Source organism: Camelus bactrianus, chromosome 13 (genome assembly GCF_048773025.1).
Source record: "Camelus bactrianus isolate YW-2024 breed Bactrian camel chromosome 13, ASM4877302v1, whole genome shotgun sequence".
In the NCBI taxonomy this organism is placed as follows: domain Eukaryota; kingdom Metazoa; phylum Chordata; class Mammalia; order Artiodactyla; family Camelidae; genus Camelus; species Camelus bactrianus.
In genome coordinates, this window is record NC_133551.1 from 56719202 (window position 1) to 56744786 (window position 25585).

Sequence of the window (25585 nt, forward strand, 5' to 3'; positions counted from 1 at the left end):
GCCACAACCCCGCCCTCCGCACCGCCTACCCCTCCTACTGGCTCCACCCCTTTTCATCTCATCGACCCGCTCCACTCTCCGCTGCTCCTGACTCTTTTCTGGCCTTTGGTAGGAGGAGGAGGGTCCAGGCCGAGCAAGCCGAGCGACGAGCTCAGCTGATGCAACCTAACCGACCCCGCGTGACAGTTCCGGGCAGGCGGCGGCGGCGGCGGCTACGGTGACCGAGGAAGGGGAGGGGGTGCCGTGCTGAGCGAGGGAGTCGAGGGCGACAGAGCCATGGGGGACGCTCTGAGCCCTGAAGAGAAGCTGCACCTTATCACCCGGAACCTGCAGGTCGGACCTCGGGGTTGGAAGTGAGCCACTGGGGACAGGGGCCCAAGGTCCAGTGATCCTGAGCCCCGCTACGGGGTCGTAAGTGTGTGGGGCCGGGGACTCCGCACCGAGGCATCTCTGAGAGATTGTAGTCCTCACTGCCGGTCAGTCAGTACAGGTGCGATTATCTGGATACCACAGAAATCACAGTGGGCTCACCTGTGTGTAGTTACTTGTGTCAAGCCAGGGTTTGAATCCAGGGCTCCCACGCTACCTACCCTATTATGTGCCAGGCGCGGTGCTGGGGGCTGGGGACACGTCAGGGCCATCCCCTCCCGGAGCTTGTCTGGAGGAAATCAAACGTTTAAAATGAGCCATAACCCAAACACTTAATTACAGTCGAAACAAGTGCTGGAAGGTACTTTACGTGGAGATCTTTCTTGAAAGGAGAGGGCTGAGGGGGAGTGTCAGGGAAAGCTGAGGAAGTGACCTCTAAACTGCGCCCAAAAGGATGCAGATCACCTCTTCACTCTACATATGTTCCTGCTGTTTCCAAGAACTGCAGGAGTAGAAGTTAACCGGAATAGTCAGGGGTAAAAACATGTCTGGTAAAAGGAACCCAGATCAAGACCCAGAAGGGAGAAAGAACCCTGAGGTTCAGAGAGAAGGTTACCTTGGCTGGAGTAGAGGAAGCAAAATGAAGATCAAGATTTAATAAGTATTTATATTGCTCATTCCCTTGCCTCTTTCAGGCCTCTATTGTTCTCTTGTTAGAAAGGCCTTTCCTGACCGCTTTATTTAAATAACAAACCCTGCCCCCAGAACTGTCCCATCCCTTGCTCTGCCTTTGTTGTGTCTCCGTGGAACTTATCACCATCTGACATACTATATATTTTATGTGTTTGTTTAGGAGGCAGGGACCAGGTCATGAGGGCTTTGTAGGCTATGTTTAAAACTGTGGGGTATTCTAAGAGCAGTGACACATGGATTGGGCCACAGCTTGTTTTTCTCTTTCTATGAGATACAATTCGCATCCTATAAAATCTACTCTTTTGAAGTGTGCAATTCAGTGGGTTTTGGTTTTGTCATACCATTGTGCAATTATCACCATTATTTAATTCTGGAACATTTTCATCATCAAAAATAACCCATACCCCTTAGCAATCACTGCCCATTCCTCCTTTCACCCCAGCCCTAGGGAAACACTAATCTGCTTCCTGTCTCAAATTTGTGTATTCTGGGTATTTTATATAAATGGAATCATATTATACATGGCCTTTTGTGTCTGGCTTCTTTCACTTGGCATAATTTTTTCGGATTTTATCCATGTTGTTGCACTTATCAGAACTGTGTTCCTTATTATGGCTGAATAATATTCCACTATAAGGATATACCACATTTTGTTTCTCTGTTTGTCAGTTGATGGACATTTGGGGTATTTTCACTCATAACTGATCTTAACCAGAGATTCTTGCATGCTTGCCCTTAGATCCTTTGTTTCCTAGCCTCTCTCCATAAAACAGTGGTGGCTGGGGACAAATGACACACAAAGCCAGGGGCATTGACTTACTCAGGTCTTAAAAGGTAAGTGATAAGACCTTTCCTTGGGTAATGAAAAGTCTCCAAGTGTCCAAATAGTCAGAGGCTCAAAGGATGCAGGATTAGTCTCCAGCTGGCTTGAAACAGAATTCTAACGAGTCCTGCTAATAGGTGATGATTCAGATCAGCAAAACAATTTTTGTCTTTCATGGCTTCCAGCAGCCTCCCCAAACCATTACTTGAAGAAACACTAAAATCTTATCAGCAGCATACTGGCCTATTAGGATTTTTCTAATACTGTCTTAGGGCAAAAGGAAACTACTAAAGTATTTAAATATGTTTGGATTTTAAAGACCTCCCCGGCTTTCTTTTGGGACATGGGACAAGAGTAGATATGGGAGACCTATTAAGAGGCTATTAACAGTAGTAATCTTAGTGTGATAGAATGGTGGCCAAGACTAGGTGGTGTAGAGGTAGAGAGAAGTAGGAGGAGTTAAGAGCTGTTTCAGAGTAACTTGTGCAACTCAGTGAATGATAGTACCATGTACTTCACTAGGTGTGAAACTATAATTGAAAAAGATGGTTGGGAGTGAGATAGGAAGATGAAAGTATCAGTTTAATTTTGAACATGTCAAGTTTGAATTAACTGGGTTGATAAAAAGTACTTGTTTTATATATGGGTATGAGCAGGAGATTTGGTAGTTACTAGATCATAAGTAGTAACCGAAGCACAGAAGAAGATCAGTTAGGGAGAACAGAGAGTAAGAAGAGAAGAGATAGGACCCCGAAGATTGTTAGTATTTAATGATTAGGAAGGAAAGCAGCTGCAAAGAAATCTTAGTCCCAGCAGCCAGAGAAGTAGGAGGAAAACTAAGATGTAAAATACAGGAGAACAAAAGAGGAGATTGTTTCAGAGGGGAGCAAAGACTAAAACGTATTCATTGAATTTAGCAACAAGGGGGCCATCTTAGCAAGAGCATTTTCAGTGGTGTGCTGCTGTATGGAGTTCAAACTAGAATGGGAAATAAGGAATGGAGACCAAAAGAAGAGACATCTTTCAAGAAGTTGGCCATGAAAGGAGAGTGTGTGATTTAGAGATAGCTGGAGAGGAAGATACGGCTGGGGACATGTTCCATTCCCCTAATGTCAGTGTCATTCCCCTGGAATGGTACTAGCAATAGCACCGGCTTAGGTTGGCTCTCACTCAGCACTGAGAGCCTGGCCGGACCTCCCTGTTTGCTCTGAGCCTGGACCCTCAGTGATACCTGACTTTGTTTTCCTTGTCACAGGGTAAAGGATGAGCAAGGTGGGGCACCGGCATTAAACCAGCTCTTCTGCTTCCACAACAGGAGGTTCTCGGGGAAGAGAAGCTGAAGGAGATACTGAAGGAGCGGGAACTTAAAGTTTACTGGGGGACAGCAACCACAGGCAAGCCACATGTGGCTTACTTCGTGCCCATGTCTAAGATAGCGGACTTCCTGAAAGCAGGATGTGAGGTAAGAACTAACATTATAAACCAAGCAGTTGCCTTAGGGAAGGGCCAAAAGAGAGACTTTACTAGACTTGTCCCACTTGTTTGGAGGTACTTGGACAAATTCACATTTTGGTGGCCCCTTATCTCGTATGACCAGGTAACGGTTCTGTTTGCGGACCTTCATGCATATCTGGATAACATGAAAGCCCCGTGGGAACTTCTAGAACTCCGAACCAGCTACTATGAGAATGTGATCAAGGCAATGCTGGAGAGCATTGGTGTGCCCCTGGAGAAGCTCAAGTTCATCAAAGGCACTGATTACCAGCTCAGCAAGTAAGTGCTTGATCATCCGCCCACCTCATGGCTAGCTAATTACTGGCCTGGGGAGTCTAGGTATTCAAATCTGGGTTAGAAGCTATTGGTCTCTACCTGTTAAGAACCATTAAAAAATTTATACCCTTTGTCCTTTTAATTCATCCATCAAAAGTCTACTGACTAGTAAATGCGTAGGTATTATCTTATTTGCTGGAAATGTGAGTGTAACCATAGCAAAGTCCTTGGCCATGCAAACCTCAGAGCATATATATGGAAGAGTGGTGAACTGCTCAACTTCCCATTCTCCCTCCAACCTCAGCAAATAATGATAAAAGAAATGTGAAAGAAAAATATCTGAAATATTTCTTACCTCCCCCACAATTTTTACTGCTTCTTATCGTCAGTTTTATTCATATTTGTAATGTTAGCTATATAAAATTTTGTGTCTTAGTCTTTTAACCTACAATTTCCTAAGTAATTCCCCTCTGCTGCCTCAGTTTCCACATTTAAAAAAATTTTTAACCTGACAGATAAGCCATGTATCACCCTACTGATGACTTTTGCATTTAAACCCTTAGAACAACTTTTAAGGTAAACATTGTTTTAGCCTATTTCACAGATGAGGAAATAGATTCAGATCTAACTCTCCCAAGTTTGTGCAGCTAGTAAGCAGAAGTGCCATGATGTGAACCCAGATCTCTCCCTTACAAGTTGATTTCTCTTTTTACTTCATCTAACATAATTTTCTTTCTAACATAATTTTCCTACTTTTAAACATTGAGAGTTTTAAATAAAGTGTATACCTCAGAGATATTGTGGGTTCGGTTCTAGACCACCTCAATAAAGCAAATGTCATAGTAAAGTGAGTCACACAAATATTTTGATTCCCCAGTGTGTATAAAAGTTATGTTTACAGTATACTGTAGTCTGTTAAGTGTACAATAGCATTGTGTCTAAAGAAAAAATGTACATGCCTTAATTTAAGAATACTTTGTTATTAAAAATGCTGATCATCTGAGCCTTCAGCAAGTCATAATCTTTTTGCTGGTGGAGGATCTTGCCTGGATTTTCACAGCTGCCGACTGATCAGGATGGTGGTTGCTGAAGGCTGGGGTGGCCATGGCAGTTTCTTAAAATAAGACAACAACGAAGTTTGCTACATCGATTGACTCTTTCACAAGCGATTTCTCTGCAGTTTGCAATGCCTTTTGATGGCATTTTACCCGCAGTAGAACTTCCTTCAGAACTGGAGTCAGTCATCTCAAACCCTGCCACTGCTTTATCAACTAAGTTTATGTAATATTCTAAATCCTTTGTTGTCATTTCAATAATCTTCACAGCATCTTCACCAGGAGTGGTTTCCATCTAAGAAACCATGATCTTTGCTCATCCATAAGAAGAAACTCTTCATCCACTTAAGTTTTATCATGAGATTGCAGCAGTTCAGGCTCCATTTCTAATTCTAGTTCTCCTGCTATTTCCACCACATGTGCAGTTGCTTCCTGCGCTGAAATGTTGAGCCTCTCAAAGTCATCTGTGAGGGTTGGGAACGATTTCTTCCAGACGCCTATTAATGTCGGTATTTTGACCCCTTCTCATGAATCACAAATGTTTTTAATGGCATCTCGAATGGTGAATCCTTTCCAGAAAGTTTTCAATTTACTTTTCCCAGATCCATCAGAGGAATAACTATCTAAGGCAGCTCTAGCCTTACAAAATGTATTTCTTAAATAATGAGACTTGAAAGTCGAAATTACTCTTTGATCCATGGGCTGCAGAGTGGATATTGTGTTAGCAGGCATGAAAACAACATTAATTTCATTGTACATTTCCATCAGAGCTCTTGGGTGACCAGGTGCATTGTCAATGAGCAGTAATGTTTTGAAAAGAATCTTTTTTTCTGAGCAGTAAGTCTCAATAGTGGGTTTAAAATATTCAGTAAACCATGTTATAAGCAGATGTGCTGTCATCCCAGCTTTGTTGTTCCATTTATAGAGCACAGGCAAAGTAGATTTAGCCTAATTCTTTTTTTCCCCCACTTTGTTTTGGTGGGGGCGGGAATTAGATTTATTTGTTTGTTTAGTTATTAAAGGAGGTACTGGGGATTGAACCCAGGACCTTGTGCATGCTAAGCACACAGTCTATCACTGAGCTATACCCTCCCCACAATTTAGCATAATTCTCAAGGCCCCTAGAATTTTTGTAGTGGTGAATGAGCACTGGCTTCAACTTAAAGTTATGAGCTGTATTTGCCCATAACAAGAGAGTTAGCCTGTGCTTGAAGCTTTGAAGCCAGGCATTCTCTCTAGCTATGAAAGTCCCAGATGGCATCTTCTTCCAATAGAAGGCAGTTTCATCTCCACTGAAAATCTGGTGTTTAGTGTAGCCACCTTCATGAATTATCTTAACTAGATCTTCTGGATGACTTGCTGCAGCTTCTACAACAGCACTTGCTTCTTCACCTTGTACTTTTATATTATGGAGACGGCTTCTTTCCTTAAACCTCATGAAATCTGAAGCTAGCAGACCCCTATTGATGATACTATTGCAAAAAATAACAATTTGCTGAAGGCTCAGATGATGGTTAGCTTTTTTTTAGCAATCAAGTATTTTAAATTAATGTATATACTTTTTTTAGACATAATGCTATTGTAAATTTAATAGACTGCAGTACAGTATAAATATAACTTGTACATGCCCTGGGAAACCAAAAAACTCGTGTGACTCACTCTATTGTGATATTTACTTACTTGCGGTTGTCTGGAACTGAACCTACAGTATCCCCAAGGTATGCCTGTAACATGAAAGATCACTGATCATAGATTACTATATTATAATAATGTTATAATAATAAATATTATAATAATGAAAAAGTTTGAAATATTGAGATAATTACCAAAATGTTACACAGACACACGAAATGAACAAATGCGGTTAGAAAAATTGTGCCAATAGACTTGCTCAATGCAAAGTTGCCGTAAATCTTCAATTTGTAGCAAACAGTGTCTGTAAAGTGCAATAAAACGAGGTATGCGTGTACTAAGAAATTCACCTAAAATGCAGCCCAGAGAGATGGACAAAAAAAACTGTAAGTGGTTGAGATGTGGTGAAGGACTTTTGTTTCCAGCAATCTGACAGACTAGATACTCTGACCGAACTTCCTGCTGAAAAGCATTTTTAAAATGCTGGATAAAATATTTTTTAAGCTTCCTAAGTGCCTCAGGTAAATCAACTGATAAATTAGTCAAGAATACTCAGTGGCCAGAAACGAAGTGAAAGTAGGAATACAAAGAAATTTGTACTTCAGTTGATCGAAGATGTCTTTAAAAACACTGCTAATTAATCTATAACATGCCTTTATTTAAAAGAGCCGTCTAGATTTCAGAGACGCTAAATGTTTTTTTTAAAATGTGTCCTAGAATCTGTAAAATATGATAAATAGAACACTGAAGACTGCATGTACCATGAGGGCCTCATTGAATTGTGTGTGGTTGAACTTCGGTTTTTGTGGCCTCACAGCTCACAATGGGGAAGAAAAAAAAGAAAGAAAGAAAAAGGTAAAAACTAGAATACTAGGCCAGGAGGTCTAATATTTGAGTAATAAGTGTTCCAGAAAAGAGAACAAAGTACTGGGGAAGGAATCATCAATGAAATACTAATGTAAGGACAACTAAAGGACATGAGTTTCCAGATTGAAAGGGTCCACTGAGTGCCTAATACAATGAATGAAAATAAACCCACGTTAAAGTGCATTCTCTTGGAAGTTCAAAGCACTAGGGACAAAAAGAAAGTATTATCCATACTTCCAAAGGAACAAAAGAAGTCATATACAAAATGTCAGGAATTGGAATGGTTTTGCATTTCTCCAAAGGAACATTGAAAGCCAAAAAACGAAGCAAAGCCTTTAAAATTCTGAAGGAGAAGAATTTCCAGCCTAAAAACCTTTATCCACCCAAACTACCATTCGAGTATAGAAGTAAACTACCTGAAAATATCTATCAAAAAAAATCATTTTCATGTTTTTCTTGGCCATCTGTGTTTCCTCTTCTATCAATCAAGTGTCTATGCAAGTGTTTTGGCCCATTTTTTAACTTTTTTTTTTAGGAGTTCCTAAAGTGTTCTGGATACCAAGTCTTATGTCATTAATATAGCATGGGGAAAGAGGATTAACCACTGGAACAGAATAGAAAGTTCAGAAATAGATCCTCACAGATAATGGAAGCTTGATTTATGACAGAGCTGGCATTGCAGGTCAGCAGAGAAAGAATAAACTTTTTAAGAAAAAGTAATGCAAAGACAGTTGGTTATCCATATAGGGAAAAAAATGATCTCTTTATGCAAGTGGATTAAAGATTTAATTGTAAAGGCCAAACTATAAAACATTTAAAAGCCAATATATAAGACAGTCTTATGATCGCAGGTCAGGGAAAATTAAACAAGATACACCAAAAGCACAAATCACAGGAAAAGATTGATGAATTCAACTTTGTTAAAATTAAGACCTTCAGTACATTGAAAGTAAGATAAAGTAAAAAGACAAGCCACCAACTGGGTGAAGATATTTATAACATGTATAACTGGCAAAGAGATAATGCCCAGTATTATATGTCAAAAACTACAAAAGCAATTGTCAAAAAAATGAATCAGTCCAGTAGGAAAAACTTAAATAGACATTTCACAGAAGAAACCAAATGACTAGTTCACTTATGGAAAAATGCTTACCCTCCTTGGTTATTATTTTTTTAAATGTAGATTAAAACTGCAGTAAGAAACCACTCATGCTTGCCAAATTGGCAAAATTTAAAATAATAACAATATTAAGTAATAAAACTGATTTTAAAAACCCGCTTTGGAAAATAGTTTGATGTTATGTTGAACTGAAGTTCAAGGTGCAAATCTCCTATGATCAGAAATTCTACTCCTGAGCATATATAAAGGAACTTGCACATGTATACCAGGATGCACATGTAAGAATATTTATAACACATTGTTTAGAGATACAACATAGTATAAAACTAGAAAGAAACACAGAAGTTCAGGCTCGTGGTTACTCTGGAGAAGGAGGAAGTGGGATAGGGTCATGGAGGGTTACATGGGAGCATCAGAAGTAATTAGGTCCCTTTTCTTAAACTGAGTGGTGGCTACTCTATTCTTAATATTGCTCTTTATTCCTTACATGTGTTTACGTTTTAAAAAAAAACCGAAAGACATAAAAGATACATTGAGAAATTCTGCTGTTTATTTAATAGGCATTCCAGAAGAGAATGGAGGGGAATGGCACAGAAGCTGTATTTCAAGAGATAAGCGAAGAAAAAGATTAATTAAAGCCATCTTAAGAAAGGAAAAATAAAAATAAAGTAGTATTTTGAATGAGAGGGTGGACCACTCACATGTTAGAAACTACCAGGCAGTGTTCTCTTTGAAAGTCTTAAGACTGGGAGAGTGAAGTAATAACGCGCTTTAGGATTAGACTGAGGCCTGAGCCCAGCCTTACAGCTGTCCGCTCTTGTTTCCCCCTCAGAGAGTACACACTAGATGTGTATCGCCTCTCCTCCGTGGTCACACAGCACGACGCCAAGAAGGCTGGAGCTGAGGTGGTAAAGCAGGTGGAGCACCCGCTGCTGAGTGGCCTGCTGTACCCGGGGCTGCAGGTAACATAGGAGGGATGGAGTTGCCCAGTGACCTCTTTTGCACTGTTTCTCACTACTGGTCGCAAACCTGTCTCTCAGCCCCAGTTAGACTGACGTACTGGCTGCTCCTTCATCATGCTGTCGGCCTGCCTTCCTGTCTTCCTTCCCCGCACCCCTCTCCCCAGACTCCCTGGACCACTGTTTGACTTCTTCAGCTGTAAGTCTTCGCCTACCTGTCTGTCCTTTAAAACACTGCTAGGGGGATGGTATAGCTCAGTGGTAGAGCGTTTGCTTAGCATGAACAAGGTCCTGGGTTCAATCCCCACCACCTCTATTTTAAAATAAATAATTTTAATTATTTAATAAATTTAATAAATAAATAAATCTAATTACTACCCCCCGCCCAAAAAAATTTCTTTAAAAACACTGCTCATCTGACACATCTTCTTCATGTTAATCGTAATCCCTTAATTGAAGAACGTTAATTTCAGAGTGATGGGTAAAAGTCAATTTTAGGCATGATCCTATTTTCCATTAAGCAAAACAAACACATCGTACTTCTTGTGTGTGTGTATTTGTATGAGCATGGAGAGAGTGTGGAAAAATTCAAACCAAGCTGTTAATACTGGTTATTAGCTCAGGGAAGGTAGGATAAAAAATGTCAATAGACCTAGTTTTTCCTTTGTATATTTCTTGAATGATGTAAGAAAATCAAGCCTGCCCTTGGTCAGACATTCTAGGTCTGCACTGCCCACTATGGTACCCCCTAGTCATAGTCCTATGTGGCTGTTGAAAGTAATCATTAAAATTTTTAATTCTTCCGTCTCATTGGCTGTGTTTCAAGTTGCTCACAAGCCACGTGTGGCCAGTGGCTAACCTGTCAGACAGCAGAGATAGAAAATATCTTCATCCTCACAGAAACTTCTATTGGACAGTGCTGTTCTAGATTCTAACTGCTTATTCACCTTTTTCTTCCCCTCTAGCCAATCGGGCACTGAATTTTATCAATTCTACTTCTTAAAAATCTGTTAAATTCATTTTTTTAAAGAGTAACTTATTTATTTAGGTTTTTGGGGGGAGGGGTATAATTAGGTTCATTTATTTATTTAATTTTAGGGGTAGTGCTGGGGATTGAACCCAGGACCTTGTGCATGCTAAGCATGCGCTCTATTGCTTGAGCTATACCCTCCCCCCATTCTTGCTCTACATCCCCACTAACTTTGTTCATCATTATTTCTCACCTGTACTCTCACCGCAGCCTCCTAGCTGTTCTCTTTGTCTTCAGCCCATAGGCCACCACTCCACACTCTACCCTCTTACTAGTGTAATTTTTCTGCCATGTGGGTCATGTTTCTTCCTTCCCTTCTTCAAATTATTCACTGGCCAGGATGATGCTAGGTATTCTCACATGCCATTCAGGGTCCTCACCAACTTTTCTAACCTTATCACGCACCATCTCCCACATCCCTTGAGGTTTGTGCTTTTGCAGAATGAATCACTTATAATTTCCTTAAACACTTAACACTTCTGTGCCTTCTTACATTCTGTTTCCTCTGCATGGTGAAAAACATCTATATATATCTATATATTCTTCAAAACCAAGATCAGCCCATAATCTGATTCTCGGAAGCCTTCACTGCCACCTGTCTGACCAGATAGAAATAACCATTTCTTTCTTCATGTTAGCATCTTCCTTAAGTGAGCGTGTAAGTTAGCCCTTGGCACCCTGTATTGAAATGCCCTGGTTACGGGTCTCTCTCTTCAACTGGGTGATTGACTCCTTGAAGAATCTGGGTCTGTTTCATCTCTGCATCCACAGGGCTGGCACTAGGCCTGGCATGTAGTGAGTGATAATCAGTTAGTATCAGTGATAGTTCAGTCTTTCCTGTTTTTCCTGCCATCTCATAGCACTTGTTTCTTGTGCCAGTTATCTGACACTTGTCACAGGCTGCCTTGTTCACTGGGTACCTTTGGCATGACTATAGTATTTCTTTCCCTCCTTCCCTCTGGATTCTGAGCTTCCTGAGGGTGGAGACGCTGCTTATTTTACCCCGTGACATCCATGTGGAGGACTGTTCCTTGCAGGCACTCAGCAAATGTGTATCTGGCTCTTGAGGCTGAATGCTGCTTATTTGCTTCCTTCTGAAAAATCTAATGGTTTTCAAAAGTATCTGATTTCTCAGATGCATACAGAGGAAATACAGTAGGAGTTTATGTTCATGTGTTTCTTTCCACAGGCCTTGGATGAAGAGTATTTGAAAGTAGATGCTCAATTTGGAGGCGTTGATCAGAGAAAGATTTTCACCTTTGCAGAGAAGGTTAGTGTTCTCTTTCCTCTCTTTTTCTCTTTTGAGCCTCAGGGGTATGCGTTAAAGTCTCTCAAATGTGCTGGTCCCAGCAATCATATTGTGTGGTAGGTATTTTTCTCTTTGTTTTGCAAATGAGAAAACTGAGGATAAAGAGAATAAGAAGGTTGTCACCGTTAATGACTAAGCAGGAATTAGCACTGAGATCTGTCTGACTCAAAAGCCTGGGCTCTTGCTGCCACTAGGAAGCTGCCCCCAGACCTGTATTTGCTTCTTTCCTAACAGCTCAGTTTCCAGGGAAAGGAACCACCAGTCAGAACCATTGTTCTTTCCCAGAGCATGTGGTCCATATTGCTCTGGATCTTCCATAACCACTCGTCTCTGAGATGAGGCTTAACAGGTTTAAAAGGAGGAAATCACAAACCCATGCTTGTTCTTCTCTGGGGAAGAACTCAAGTAAGTTGAAAAGGGCTATTGAGAAGTGGTTGGTATTTTTGAAGGCTTCTCAAAACCTCATATTGGCAAGAGTGTGGAAAAAACACTGCTGGTGGAAATGTAAATTCCTAGGGGGTGATTTGACGACTCTGAAATATTTCTACCCTTTGCCCTAATAATTATACAAATGTGTCCTCAAGGAATAATTTTAGAAGTACAACTTGAATTATGTATAAAAGTATTTATCATGTTATCAATTTAAAGCAAATCTAGAAATAATCTTATATCCAGTGGCAAAGGATTGGTTAAATCCATGGTGATAAATTCTCAGAATGGAATATTATATAATATTTTTAAATGGTTGTTAGATATATTTAATGAATGGGGAAATGTTTACAAAGCAAGGGTTTTTTTTAATTACTTAAGTATTTCTCATTTTTCCATTTTATCTCCTCTATTAATTTTTTAATTGAGCCTTCTTTTATTATTCTAACAGAGATATGGCCTATGGCCAGTTTTTATATGACTCAAAAGCTCTAAGAATGGTTTTCATATTTTTTAAGGGCTTTGAAACAAATGAAGAATGTGCAATAGAGATCACATGTGGCCCACAAAGCCTACAGTATTTATTACATGACCCTTTCAAGAAAGTTTTGCCCAGCCCTGCACTAGAGATTACAACATCTATCTCTGTAATTTAGTAAAGTTTGTTAGATATTTTTACCACTTCCCAAAGATGCAAGAACGTACAACAGATTTACCCCACTTAATACCCTCTTGCCCTTTGTGCTATAGTAATATATTTTACTTTTACGTATATTTTAAATCCCAAAGACTTGACTATAATTGTTTTTTTAAACAGTCAATTTTCATGTATATTTACCCTTTCTGATGCTCTTTACTCCTTCCTGCTGTTCTGTGCCTCTGTGCTTCCATTTGGGATCATTTTCCTTCAGCCAAAAGACCCTCTTGTATTTTGGGATTACATTGCAGGTCTCATGGTAATGAGTCCTTTCAGCTCTTTTGTCCGAGAACTTTCTTTTGCTTTTGCTGGCTATAAAATTCTAGGTTTGCAGTTATTTTTCTTTTGCACTTTAAGGAGTTGTCCTGTTGTCTCTGGCTTTTATAGTTTCCATCGAAAAGTCACCTGTAAGTATCATTTGTTTCTCCTTGGCAGATAATATATCTTTTCTCTGGCTGCTTTTTTTTTTTTTTTTTTTTTAAACAGAGGTGCCAGGAATTGAACCCAGGACCTCCCATGTGCTAAGCACGCGCTCTACCACTGAGCTATACCCTCCCCTTCTCTGGCTGCTTTTAAGGTTTTCTCTGTCTTTGATTTTCAGCAATTTGACTACAGTGTTTTTATTTATCCTGCTTGGATTTTGCTGAGCTTCTTAAGTCTGTGGGTCAATGTTTTCATCAAATTTGGTAAATTTTCCTCTTTAACTGTCCCCTTATTTCCTTTAAATATTTCTTCTGCCCTCCTAGAGATGATCATATTGAGTGAAGTAAGTCAGAGAGAGAAAGACAAATATAATGTCACTTATATATAGAATTGAAAAAAAAATGATACAAATTCTATTTACAAACCAAAAACAGACTCATGGACATAGAAAACAAATTGGTTACCAAAGGGGAAAGGACAGGGAGGGATAAATTAGGGGTTGGAGATTAACAGACACACATTACTATATACAAAATAGATAAACAAAACAATAAGGACCTACTGCATAGCATAGGGAACTATATTCAATTTCTTATAATAACATATAATGGAAAAGAATCTGAAAAGAAAAAATATACACGTATGTATATGTATAACTGAATCACTTTGCTGTACACCTGAAACTAACATTGTAAATCAACTACACTTCAATTTAAAAAAAATTTTTTTTAAAGAATGAAAAGGAAAAAAAATATCTTCTGTCCTTTCTCTCTCTCCTCTCCTGAGATGCTAATTTTACATAGATGAGACCTCTTGATCACGTCCCATGTGTCTCAGGGCCTGTTCTGTTCTTTTCCTTCCTTTGTTCCCTTTGTGCTTTAGTTTGGATATTATCTATTGACTTTTCTTCATGTTCATTCATCGTATCTTCTGTTAAAGCCACCCAGCATCACGCTGTGCCATTTTAGAACTTCCATTTGATTCTTTCTTATAGTTTCTAATTCTCTTTTACAGTTCTCCATCTTTTCTCCCTTTTGTCCGTCTTTTCCTCTATTTCCTTTAGTGCACCAATCGTTATTATTTTGACATCCCGATCTGCTTATTCCAATATCTGGATTATTTCTGTGTCTGCTTTTACTTACTGTTTTCTCCGAACTATCAGTCACTTTTTTTCTACTTCCCATTTCTAGTACTTTTTTATTGTGTCAGAGACATTGTAGATATGCTGTAGACACTCTGGATTATGCTTACAGAGTGCTATGTCTTCTGTAGGCTGTTAAATTACTGACTTATCACCTTGATCCTGTCAGGGGTTGGTTTTGGACTTTGTTAGAACAGGTCTATTTCAGTATGCCTTAATTCCTATGATGTGGACCTTGTTCTCAGGATGTGGCCTTTCTAGGATCTCAAACTGAAATCTCAGGATGCTCACAAAGCCCTCTCTGCTTTGATTGGACCTAAATTTCAACCTCTGTCTCCCCAGCACTGTGCAGCCTCTCAAACCTCTGCTCAGGTCTCCAGCCTCCCAGAGCTTGTTTTTGCTGGGCTTCCTGGTGTCTCTCTGAATGCACACACAGCTGTGAGTCAGTCAAGCACTCAATGGAGAATGTTGACTTAGATTTTTAGAGGGGGCTCCCTTCTCTCTAGAACCCTTCTCAAATCCTGGCCTCCTGGCAGCCCTGAACTCCAGTCTCTGTCTCCTCTGCTTAGTCAGACTGCTGCTCTCTGCTTGGTCACTTTTTCTCAGTACTCAGTTTGAAAAAAATGCCATCAGGGAGCAAGCTAGGGTGGTGTGGGGTCACCCAACTTCCCTTCTCTCAAGATTTGTAGCCCTACACTGTACTTCCATCTTTTAGAATTGCTTATGGTGGTTGGGTGAATCCAGTAACCTCATGATGGAATACTAATAAAAAAAAAAGAAACAGTAGGAGAAAAAAGCTTTGTTTATATTATGATTACCATTGAAAAGTTATATATTCAGTGGAGAAAAGATTGGAAGGAATATATCAAACTATTCAGTGGCTGGCTAAATTAGATGAGATTGGGGCACCGAGGAGGATTTACACTAATACCTGTTTTTTTGTGTTTCTTTCTAACCCCTCAGTACCTCCCTGCACTTGGCTATTCAAAACGGGTCCATCTGATGAATCCTATGGTTCCAGGACTAACTGGCAGCAAAATGAGCTCTTCAGAAGAGGTAGGTTGCCAACTCTGACTTGAGTTGGGAAATCTTTAGCGAGAGATGAAGAAATTGAAGACTAGAAAGAACAGTAACTTGGCTAACTAGAATTCTCAAATATTTGAGCCATAAGGAATCTTAAGTTACCCAGTTAATTCCAGTGGTTCTTGAATATTGAAGGACCCAGGAAGCAGTCCTGATAGAAAGCAATCAATTTTAATAGTTTTACTGCTACTGGTAAAAAACACAAGCAAAAGTAATGTCTTCACCCATAGAACTGTGATAAAATTCAACCTTGTTAGTGAGAAGGCTGTGGTTGCATTTCGCCAGTTAGCATCTTGATGGTTAGGGTGATGTTTCCTCTGCTCGAGGAAAGTACACTTCTATTTTGATCACTAAGAGCACAGAATAAAGGAATTAGTGGAACCCAAAGATGTAAAAAATGTTAAATGCTGGGTTCCCATACATGGCTGATCTTCAGAATCACCTGGGGAACTTTTAAAAGAGAGAGAGAGTTGATTAGACCCTGTCCTTAGAGATGCTGGTAACGTGGCTCTGGGAAACAACTCAGGAATCTGTATTTTTTTTTCAAATCCTCGTAGTTGATTCTGTTTGGATTCTTTTTTGGGCGCTCATTGAGCTCTCTTAAGTCTGATTTCTAGATCTTTGACCAGAAACTGGTAAATATAAGCATAGAAACTTTTTAAAGGAATAAACTCATTCCTTTTTCTTTCATTAAAATGCTCCACGTGTCAGTTGCTTCTCTGATAAGGTGTTATCACTCATCCTATTTGGTAACATTCACCATATCTTCATCCTGGAAACCAGTGCTAGCAGCAGTTCCCAGACGTGGCTGCATCAGCATCACTTTTTAAAATACAAATGCCTGGCCCAACCCCAGGAAATTCTGATGCATTAGGTTTGGGTGGAGCCCAGTAATTTATGTTTTTTTAAAGCGCCCCAGGTGATTCACACCCGTCACATGTGGACCAGAGCTTGGTAACCACTGAACACAAAAATGAGCGTGAGCTCAGTCACTCTAAACTAAGAAACAAAGCCTATTACCCTAAAAAGGAAAAATGGCTCTAAATAATACATACTACCTGGTGTTGGTGTTTGTTGTGGAATAGGTATCCTCACATGTTGCTGGTGGCAGTGTCACTTGGTGTATGCCTGTTAGAAGACCGTTTGGGGCCTAGCAATTTTTGATAGCTTAAAGAAATAATCCTAGAGAAGGCAAAGGAAGCTCTGCAAAGATGTTCATCATAGCATTGTGTATAATTTGTAAAAATCAGCTCATAATCTAACAGTTTAGAAATTGCTAAATAAATTATGGTGTCACTAATAATTGGGAATATAAAATAGCATGAAAATTACATGTGAAGACTGCGTAGCCACTCAGAAGTACTTATGATATAGTCTCAAGTGAAAACATAAAGGGCATTTATTCTCCAGCTACAAATTTGTAACAATTCCATATGTTGCAATAAGGCCTGGGAAGAACAGAAAAAAAATTTTTCTTTTTTTAATTAAAAAAAATATTTTATTGTACAAATTTAATGCCTTTTCCATCTTATTTTCCCCCTTAACGGAGGCATTGGGGATTGAACCCAGGACCTTGTGCATGCCAAGCATGTGCTCTACCCCTGAGCTATAACCCCCACCCCCCAAAATTAAAATATTTTTATTTGTTGGGTGGCAGTATTGTGAGTGGTTCCTCACTGATTAATTCTGCTTTTGTTAAAGTTAATGTTTAAATCTTTGTTCAAAAAAATTAAAACACACAGATTAGTTGAGCACGTTCTCATTTTCAACCACAAGAGGTCCTCTTTTCCTCTTTGGCTTCTAGGAGTCCAAGATTGATCTCCTTGATCGGAAAGAGGATGTGAAGAAAAAACTGAAGAAGGCCTTCTGTGAGCCAGGGAACGTGGAGAACAATGGCGTTCTGTCCTTCATCAAGCACGTCCTCTTCCCCCTAAAGTCTGGTGAGGCACTCTCCATTTTCTCCTTGGAGGCCAGGCTGAAATACCAAAACCAGTGCCATGATCATACTTGTGGTTTGTCACAGAGACTTCCTCCAGGGGGTGGCTTCCCTGATTTCTCCGCTCTGATTTCTCATAACGTGTGATTGAAGTGGAGATAACGTTGAGCTGTCTGTGTGTTTGTTACCAGGTTAGGTTCTAAGTTGGGTGTCAGCATGGGTGGTAGATATGAAGGGGGCAGGCAGGCATTGTCAGACCAGGGGAATCCAAAAGGGATGTAAGACACAGTCCTTCCCTTTGAGCTTGGATGCTAGCTGGGTGTACAACATTGCCACTCATCCAACTTAAAAACAATAAAGTGCCGTGTGATGAAGTTCAGAATATGTGGCAGAAACTACAAATACCCACACATTTGGGCCAGGGATGCTGACTTGCCATTATCAGTGAGTTTGTTGGCATGGATCCTTTTTCTTACAGAGTTTGTGATCCTTCGAGATGAAAAATGGGGTGGAAACAAAACCTACACAGCTTACTTGGACCTGGAAAAGGACTTTGCTGATGAGGTAATACCAGAGGAGTAATCCCCACTGTGCTCATACTGACACACCTCTCTGTGGTGGCCTAACCAGGTTTCTGGTTCTGTGCCACAGGGCTCTGTCATGATGCTCTCGAGGCTACAGATTTTGTTAAATTTTGTTAGATGAGGGTTCAGGTGGTCCACGGATTGGATTAGCAAATGGCATAAAGCTAATATACTAGTGTCTTCATCATTTTGGAAAGGACTTAACCTGGAACAAAGGACAAAACCCAGCAAGCTGAAGCATTTCAGGGACAGATGCAAAATCAAGGTTCAGAAAAGAGATATAACTATAAAAGGACCAAATAGAGGATAATATTCATTTCGACAAACAGTTTAATGAAAGATTTACTAGGTGCCCATGTGTTAGGCACCGTGCTAGGGGCTGGCATTACAAAGAGGATGCCATCCTCATGAAGCTCGTAGTCCAGAAGGAGAGGCAGACATGTAAACAAACATCATTTACTCCTTACTGTACAGTAAAGATGTATACATGGTCCAGAAGTAGAGCAGGAGGAAGTGACTAACTGGCTGTCTGGGAAAGCTTTGTGGAGGGGACAACATCCAGACTCTGTTTCACTTGAGGATGAGGTGGGTGTTCACAAGGAAATCTGTGAGGGAATACGTTGTGCACAAACGTGGTAAGGTGGAACAGCATGATACATAAGGAATCAAGTGGTTTGGTCTGACTGGTGTCTACAAGGTGAGGCGGGGCACCATGGGACAGGTAGGCAGGGCCAGGTCATAAAGGGAAAGAGTACTGACAGTATATGTGGGGAATAAAATGGGGGGTCTTGACTGACTCTGAATCTGGGCTGAATCAGCAATGTGACAGGGCTGTCAGAAATGGCAACGAGGTCTTGGCCTAAGTCATCAGAAATGTAGAGTCCAGAACCAGAGAGCTGATTGTCCGCTCAGTTCTCCATTGTTCCAAGTGCCTTCAGAGCTGTGCGTTCAGCCCTGGACTTCAGTTTTATGAGGTTAATTTGACAGTCTGGGGTGTGTTGGTGGGGAAAGGAAAGATGCCATGAGAGGAAGCAGATTGCAAACCATGTTACAAAAGCACAGTTGAAAGAACCAGGCATGTTTAGCTGGGAAGCCAGGTTGTGTTCAGCTGTCCTTAAATGCACAGAGGGCTCTCCTGGGAGAGGAGTTGGGTTTCTTCCTGTGGCACCAGAGGGCTAAACCAGGACCACAGGTGGGGACCACCAGGAGGTTGATTTAGGCTTGAAGAACTTTCCAATGACTGCAGTGTGGTGATGGACAGGGCTGTCTTACCTGCCCTTGTGTCCCTGTCACTGAGGTGTTCGGGCAGAGGCCAGAGGATAGAGGCAATGTTGTGTGAGGGTCTGAGCGTCAAATCCAAGGAAAGGACTCAGTGACCTCTGAGGTCTGAGGGCCCTTAGGCCCATATTTTGGATATTTAACAGCCATTCTCTGAAAGCCTTCCATCTGCAGTCTGAGGCAGGCCACAGAACCCACACTCCATTCCTCAGCCCTGTGAACAGTCCTTGGTGGGAATGATAAGAAGGCATAGAAGAAATGCTCTGGAGAAAAAGCCTGAGCAGCATTCAGCAGCAGCACCTCCTGTGACGGTGGACGGGTTCTGTCCGCACTGACACAGCCACCACTGGCCACGTGTGGCTGTTGAACCTCATAGCGTAACCAGCGCAACTGAGGAACTGAACTTTAATTTACGTTTAGATATCCACACTGAGGCTTGTGGCTACCATATTGGACAGGACAGGTCTAACATTTTACTGTTTTTAAAAATGAAACAAAATGACTATAACTCAATAAAAAAAGTTAAAAAAAAAAAAAAGAAAGAAACATTCCCTGGGGTTTTGTACGTGGCAGAGCAGCTCCCTTGCTGCTGCAATCTATTAAGTCAATCAGTTTACAAGGGTCTGTTAAAAATTTTAATTAAACATTCCCAAGGAAATGAAGGAGTAGCACCAGAAACAAAAATGTGGGCATTGTTTTATTACAGGCATTCATGCCTAAGGGATACCCCCTCAGAATATCTAGAAGTTCCTTTCAGGCCAGCTTTGGGGTGGAAAAGCGCTAGTCACCGGACACGAGAGGGAAAATGGACTTACTGGACTCCTACCATGTACTGGCACTACTCACCATGTTCACCCACGTTATGTGATTTAATCCTCATTCCGGCTCTAGGAGACATGGGTGGTGTTATTTTCATTTTTTAAGTGAAGAATCCACAGCTCAGAGGGGTGAAGTGCGTGGTTCGGGGTCGCCCAGCTGGCTGGGACGCTGACCCCGGGCAGTCTAGCTGCAGAGCCCTTGTTCTGTCTTCTTGCCCATCAGCTCTCCCTCAGGCTGTCTCCCACCTCTGGGTTGCCCCTGTGAACGCCCCTCTGCCTGTGGACAGCACTGGTTTATGCCACTACTCTGAGCATAAATGGAGGGACTAGAAGAGTTTGACTAATAAATGCATTCAGCCTCTAAAACCCCTCAAGTTAGTATGGAATTCAGGATCCAAAGCCCTGGGTCTCAGACAAGTTAGATACCATAGAGCTTTCTCTGCTCTACCAGCTTCACAAGGTTGTCCAGAGGATCAAGTAAGACTCTACCAGGAAAACACCCTACATCCTATACGTGCATTATTCTTAGATTCAGGTGTCCCGTGGGCCTTTCAAGTCCCTTGTCTCACCTGGCCTTGTACCCTTGCAGGTTGTACACCCTGGAGACCTAAAGAATTCTGTGGAAGTCGCCCTGAACAAGTTGCTGGATCCCATCCGGGAGAAGTTTAATAACCCTGCACTAAAGAAACTGTCCAGCGCTGCCTACCCAGACCCCTCGAAGCAGAGTAAGGCCAGCTGGGGAGGGGAAGGGCCAGGGAGGGGTTGACATCATCAGGGTAGACAGCCTGTCAGTGGGCCTCAGAAAAGGCTCTGTCTTCAGCTGAGGCCCAAGAAACCAAGGGGTCTACAGTGCAGGAATGTCATGCCCTGTTGACTCCTGGAATGGAACTCCAGTCTTCTTGATTTTGGTTTGGTCGGTACTATGAAGTGATTATATCCTGCTCTAACAACACTGCTGAGCGCTGGCCTGAGCCATGTCCCTGATCCTGTCACAAAATGCACCCTTTCAGTTAAGGAGACCAGTTCAGTTAGACCAAGAGGGTCACGCAGCTGCTCGGACCGGGACTGCCCAGCTTCTTAGGGAAGCTCAGCTCTAGATTCGCCCAGTTACCTTCCGCATGCTCCTGACTGGTTCTTAGTTGGCCATCCCTGTATCCATGATGCTGAGGTGTTAACGTTGATGGTTTTGTGTGGCTCTCCCAGAAAAGACTCAGTACATACAAGCGGAATGCAGGAATGGCAGCATAGCTCCTGCCGGCCCCTCCCCTCCTCCAGCTCAAGACGCGAGGGAGAGAGGTGAAATCTGGCCTGTTGCTCCTCAAAGGCTGCCGGCTCTGTTTTAAAGGACGTGTAATTCAGTGGGTAGATTCTGGGGATTCTGCACTAAGTCCTACTAGTATCCTCATTTGGTGGGATCAGCAGCTGACCTGTCATGGGAAGGAGGAGAGTTCTGAGCACTTGGATTCTTCTCATTCCCAGAGTCCATTGCCAAAGGCCCTCCCAAGAATTCAGAACCAGAGGAGGTCATCCCATCCCGGCTGGATATCCGTGTGGGGAAAATCATCAGTGTGGACAAGGTATTCATTTTTCACCACATCCTAGAGAGGCAGACAGAGGTCAGGTTTGTCTGTTTCCATCTGGAGGAAACCTAGCCCGGGATGGGAAGTAACATCCCTGAGGTCATATTGCAAGTCAGAACTCGGGCATCTAATTTCAGGCGTCAGGCTTTTTTTCCCTTTGCTGTCTCTGGACCTAATGCAACCAAACAGAGCCAGGAACTCAGAGTTGGGAGAGGATGTTAGTCAGGGGGAACTTGTTTATCTCTCCAATCCAGTCTGATGGACTCACCTGGTCTCTCCCAGCTTGTCTGGACTAGCTGCAGGCCTTATCTTGAATCAGCCCCTTGGTCCTTCCTTCTCCCTGCCCCAGAAAATGGTGAAGGGAGAAGGCCTTCCTTTTTCCCAGAGACAGAAGATTATGCAACCAGTGGCCTGGGACCATTGGTGTGGGTTTCTTTCTCCCAGTATTGATTTGCTTTTCTCCATATAGACCACCCACCAGACTACTTTGAAATAGCTGCTCATGCTCTTGTTTCAGGTAGTTAAGCCAGCAGCTGTCCTCCCCAATCCTCCAGTCCCCCCAGGATTGAGTTTGACCTAAGGCAGCACATTACCTAATGATAGCCACACAGGCAGTTCAGGCCATTGTCTCTGCTAGAGATTCCTTCTGCCTCTAACACAAGTAATTAGGCTCCTGTTACTCAGATCTGCCTCTTCAGGGCCCCTCCTCATGTCTACTGTCTGGGACCTGGAGAGTTAACTTCTGAGGGTTCCTCCTGAGCCTCTGTGGGGCATAGGAGTCCCCTTTCTGGAGTCAGAGGGTTCAGCAGCCCCATGATCCATTCCATTATGAGACTCTCCAGGACTGACATCTCTTGCTGGCAGCACCCAGATGCTGACAGCCTGTACGTGGAGAAGATTGATGTCGGGGAAGCTGAGCCACGGACGGTAGTGAGCAGCCTGGTGCAGTTTGTGCCCCAGGAGGAACTGCACGACAGGCTGGTGGTGGTGTTATGCAATCTGAAGCCCCAGAAGATGAGAGGAGTCGAGTCCCAAGGCATGCTCCTGTGTGCTTCTCTGTGAGTGAGGGCTTGGGCAGGGCACAGGACCTGGGGAAGCCAAGAAGAGCGGGGAGTTAGCCCATGGCCACTCCACAGGCCAGGTGGGGGCCATGGGAACACTACCTGAAAGATGAGGCATGGAGGAAGTATTTGTTGTGCAAGTACCATGGAGGAAGCACTTTATTAAAAACAGAAATTGATGAGTTAAAGCTGTGTGCATACTCACATCTCACTACTAGTAAGAGGTGGAGCCAGGATTCAAGGCCAGTTCTGATTGGCTGTTAGGTCATACTTCCTCCCCTAAAAGCCCAGATTTTGGAATCTCTCCTGACATAGGATTTCAGTTTAGTCCCAGTTAACCCAGTGCTGGTGATATCCAAAGACGTAGTACAGCAGTGAGAGACTGCTGGGGCTCTGGCACTGAGAGTGCCCTAAATCCCATGGGGGCCCGGAGGTAAAGGCTCCAATGCTTTGGCCTCCACAGCAGCTGGAGGCCATCCATAGCCTCACTCTTTTCTTGTCCTGTGTGTCTTCCCAGAGAAGGGGTGAGCCGCCAGGTTGAGCCTCTGGACCCTCCTGCAGGCTCTGCTCCCGGGGAGCGAGTGTTCGTGGAGGGCTATGAGAAGGGTCAACCAGATGAAGAGCTTAAGCCCAAGAAGAAAGTCTTTGAGAAGTTACAGGTAAAAAGCTGCACTTTTTCCCTCTTACCCAGGCCACCTGGACTGTGTCCCCAGACTGTTCTTACTGAATCTGCCCTTTTCCCAGCCAGGCCTTCCTGCATCAAAGCCCCTCTCTTCTTCATTCCAGACCTTTCTGAATGAGGCACCTAAGGAGCTTGAGGGCCCTCACACATACTGAGCACTGACAGATGATGTGAGGCACTGTGTGAAGGACTTGAGGTTTCCTCATTAGATCTTCAGTCTGTGATAGATTATCCCCATTTTACCTCGCAGGATACCTGCGAAGGCCACCCAGGGTCACCAGAAGTGATGAGGCCTGGCTCAGAGCCCTCCCAGGGTCCCTCCTGCCCACTCATTCTCTCTGCCCTGAGGGGCACTGACTTGCATGACCTGCCTCGAATTCATTCATTCATTCAGCAAACATGGAATCCCTAACATAAATGTCCGGCACTGTCCTAGGTGCTCCAGCTACATCAATGAATAAGGCAGCAGAGATTCACTGTCCTTGTGGAATCACCACTACATGTGTGACTTTTTCTAGTTAATACCTTGTTTCCTCATTTAGACAAAGTGTTTCTGGGGGGGCATTTAGAGTGGTGTCTACCTCTCTCCATCCTCCTGCAAATGGCAAATGGCTCTGTCTATTCCCTCTCCTAGTTTTCCACGCTGGTTTTTTGATTCCCTAATTTTTTTCTATAAAAATAAGTTTTGTTATATTTCTATAAAGATAGTTTTATAGCTATAAAAATAAGCTATAAAATAAATTTTCATGGTAGAAATGTCTAAAATGTAGGGGAAAACAAAATAAAATATCCATAGTCCTGCCACCTAGTGATACTGAAAAATGTCATTAGTGATTATTTCCTTCTGGGCTTTTTCTATGCATAGTGATAATATATTTACAGTTTAAGTCATACAATATATTTAGTCTGCTTTTTTAAAAATTTAACTTTATGCCTCAAAAATTTCCCCATCTTCTTAAATATTGAAAGGGTGGATCTTATAATACAGTATTGTATCATGACTATCAAATTTAACCAAAACCTGATTAGACATTGGGGTTGTTCTCCATTTTTCACTATTAGAATGCTACGATGGATGTCCTGGTACCTAGTTCTTTGTACTTATTTCTGATTATTTTCTTAAACTAAATCCCTAAAATGAACTTACCTTAGGCAAAAGAGAGGAATACCTTGACATGAAAGCTTTTCACAAACTGCTCTTAGAGAAATTGAGTCACTTTACTCTATTAGTAGTACCAGAGAGTCTTTGTTTTCTTGCCGTCTTGCCATCATCACTATAATCACTTTTTTTGGTTTATCTTGTCCAGACTGACTTTAAAATTTCTGAGGATTGCATCGCACAGTGGAAGCAAACCAACTTCATGACCAAGCTGGGGTCCATCTCCTGTAAATCGCTGAAAGGGGGGAACATCAGCTAGCCCGCCCAGCATCTTCCTCCTGTCTCTCATCCTGAGTCATCTGCTGTCTCCTTAATTTGCTCCGTCCATCACCCGTTTACCCATCTCTCAGGACACTGAAGCAGGAGTTTGGTACAGGACCTCAGTAAGGGGCAGCTCAGCCTCCCCAGAATCCAGGATCATCCTGTCTGGCCACAGTGAGAGGCTGGCCTCCCAGGCAGTGATGAGGGCCAGGCAACACAGGGAGCTCAGCTCTGCCTTCTTTCCCTGGCAGCTGACTTGAGAAATCTGGTTTCAATATAACAACTCAGAAAAAGTTTATGCCACAATCCTTCTAATTGGAAAAATATTGGTTCCCCGTTTTCCTAGAGTTATCCCAGCAGTGGTGCCTCTGGCTGGGATCTCGTGCCTGAACTGGGCTAATTACAGCCTCTCCCCAACAGGAAACTGTGGGATTTGAAAAGGAAAGGGAAGGGAAAACAGAGAACCTAGTGGTCTACCAAGTGGTTGGCAGCTTTCCCCAGTGCCTGCCAACCCTGAGGCTTGGGGAGGAGGTGGGGAGTGGGGCAGGATCTGCCCCAGGGCTCCTGGAATTTCCCTTGATCCTGCTAGGTGGGGACACTGCCTAAGGCAGCTTTGTGTTAACATCAGAAGTAGGGTGGATGGCACAGCCTGGTTCTTCAGAGAGGGTGGAGTAATTCTCCATAAGGCATCTCAAGCATCACTGTTGTAAATTCAAATAAAATGTCTGAATAAGGGTGTCTGGATGGGACCTGTCTGTGAGCTGGACCATCTCAGGAGAGAAGAATAGTGTATAGCAGCTTCTGGGCCCCTCACCCAGCCTAGGGT

The 25585-nt window shown here is 42.4% G+C and overlaps 1 protein-coding gene across 2 annotated transcripts; it reads left to right on the forward strand.

The window, feature by feature from the left end:
* The first annotated feature begins 126 nt into the window (after nucleotides 1–126).
* Nucleotides 127–25497, forward strand: YARS1 (tyrosyl-tRNA synthetase 1). 2 transcript variants are annotated; one of them, XM_010952149.3, is made up of 13 exons: nucleotides 127–333; nucleotides 3201–3347; nucleotides 3483–3658; nucleotides 9162–9291; nucleotides 11508–11588; nucleotides 15281–15373; nucleotides 17205–17340; nucleotides 17815–17900; nucleotides 20606–20741; nucleotides 21496–21593; nucleotides 22461–22654; nucleotides 23175–23316; nucleotides 24647–25497. In XM_010952149.3, exons 1-13 carry the CDS (start codon nucleotides 277–279, stop codon nucleotides 24755–24757), a joined length of 1587 nt encoding a protein of 528 aa, XP_010950451.1. In that variant the 5' UTR covers nucleotides 127–276; the 3' UTR covers nucleotides 24758–25497. The 2 variants fall into 2 exon arrangements, with proteins under 2 accessions (XP_010950451.1, XP_074233023.1); XM_074376922.1 differs by having other exon boundaries at nucleotides 178–333; nucleotides 3141–3347.
* Nucleotides 25498–25585: the final 88 nt, after the last annotated feature.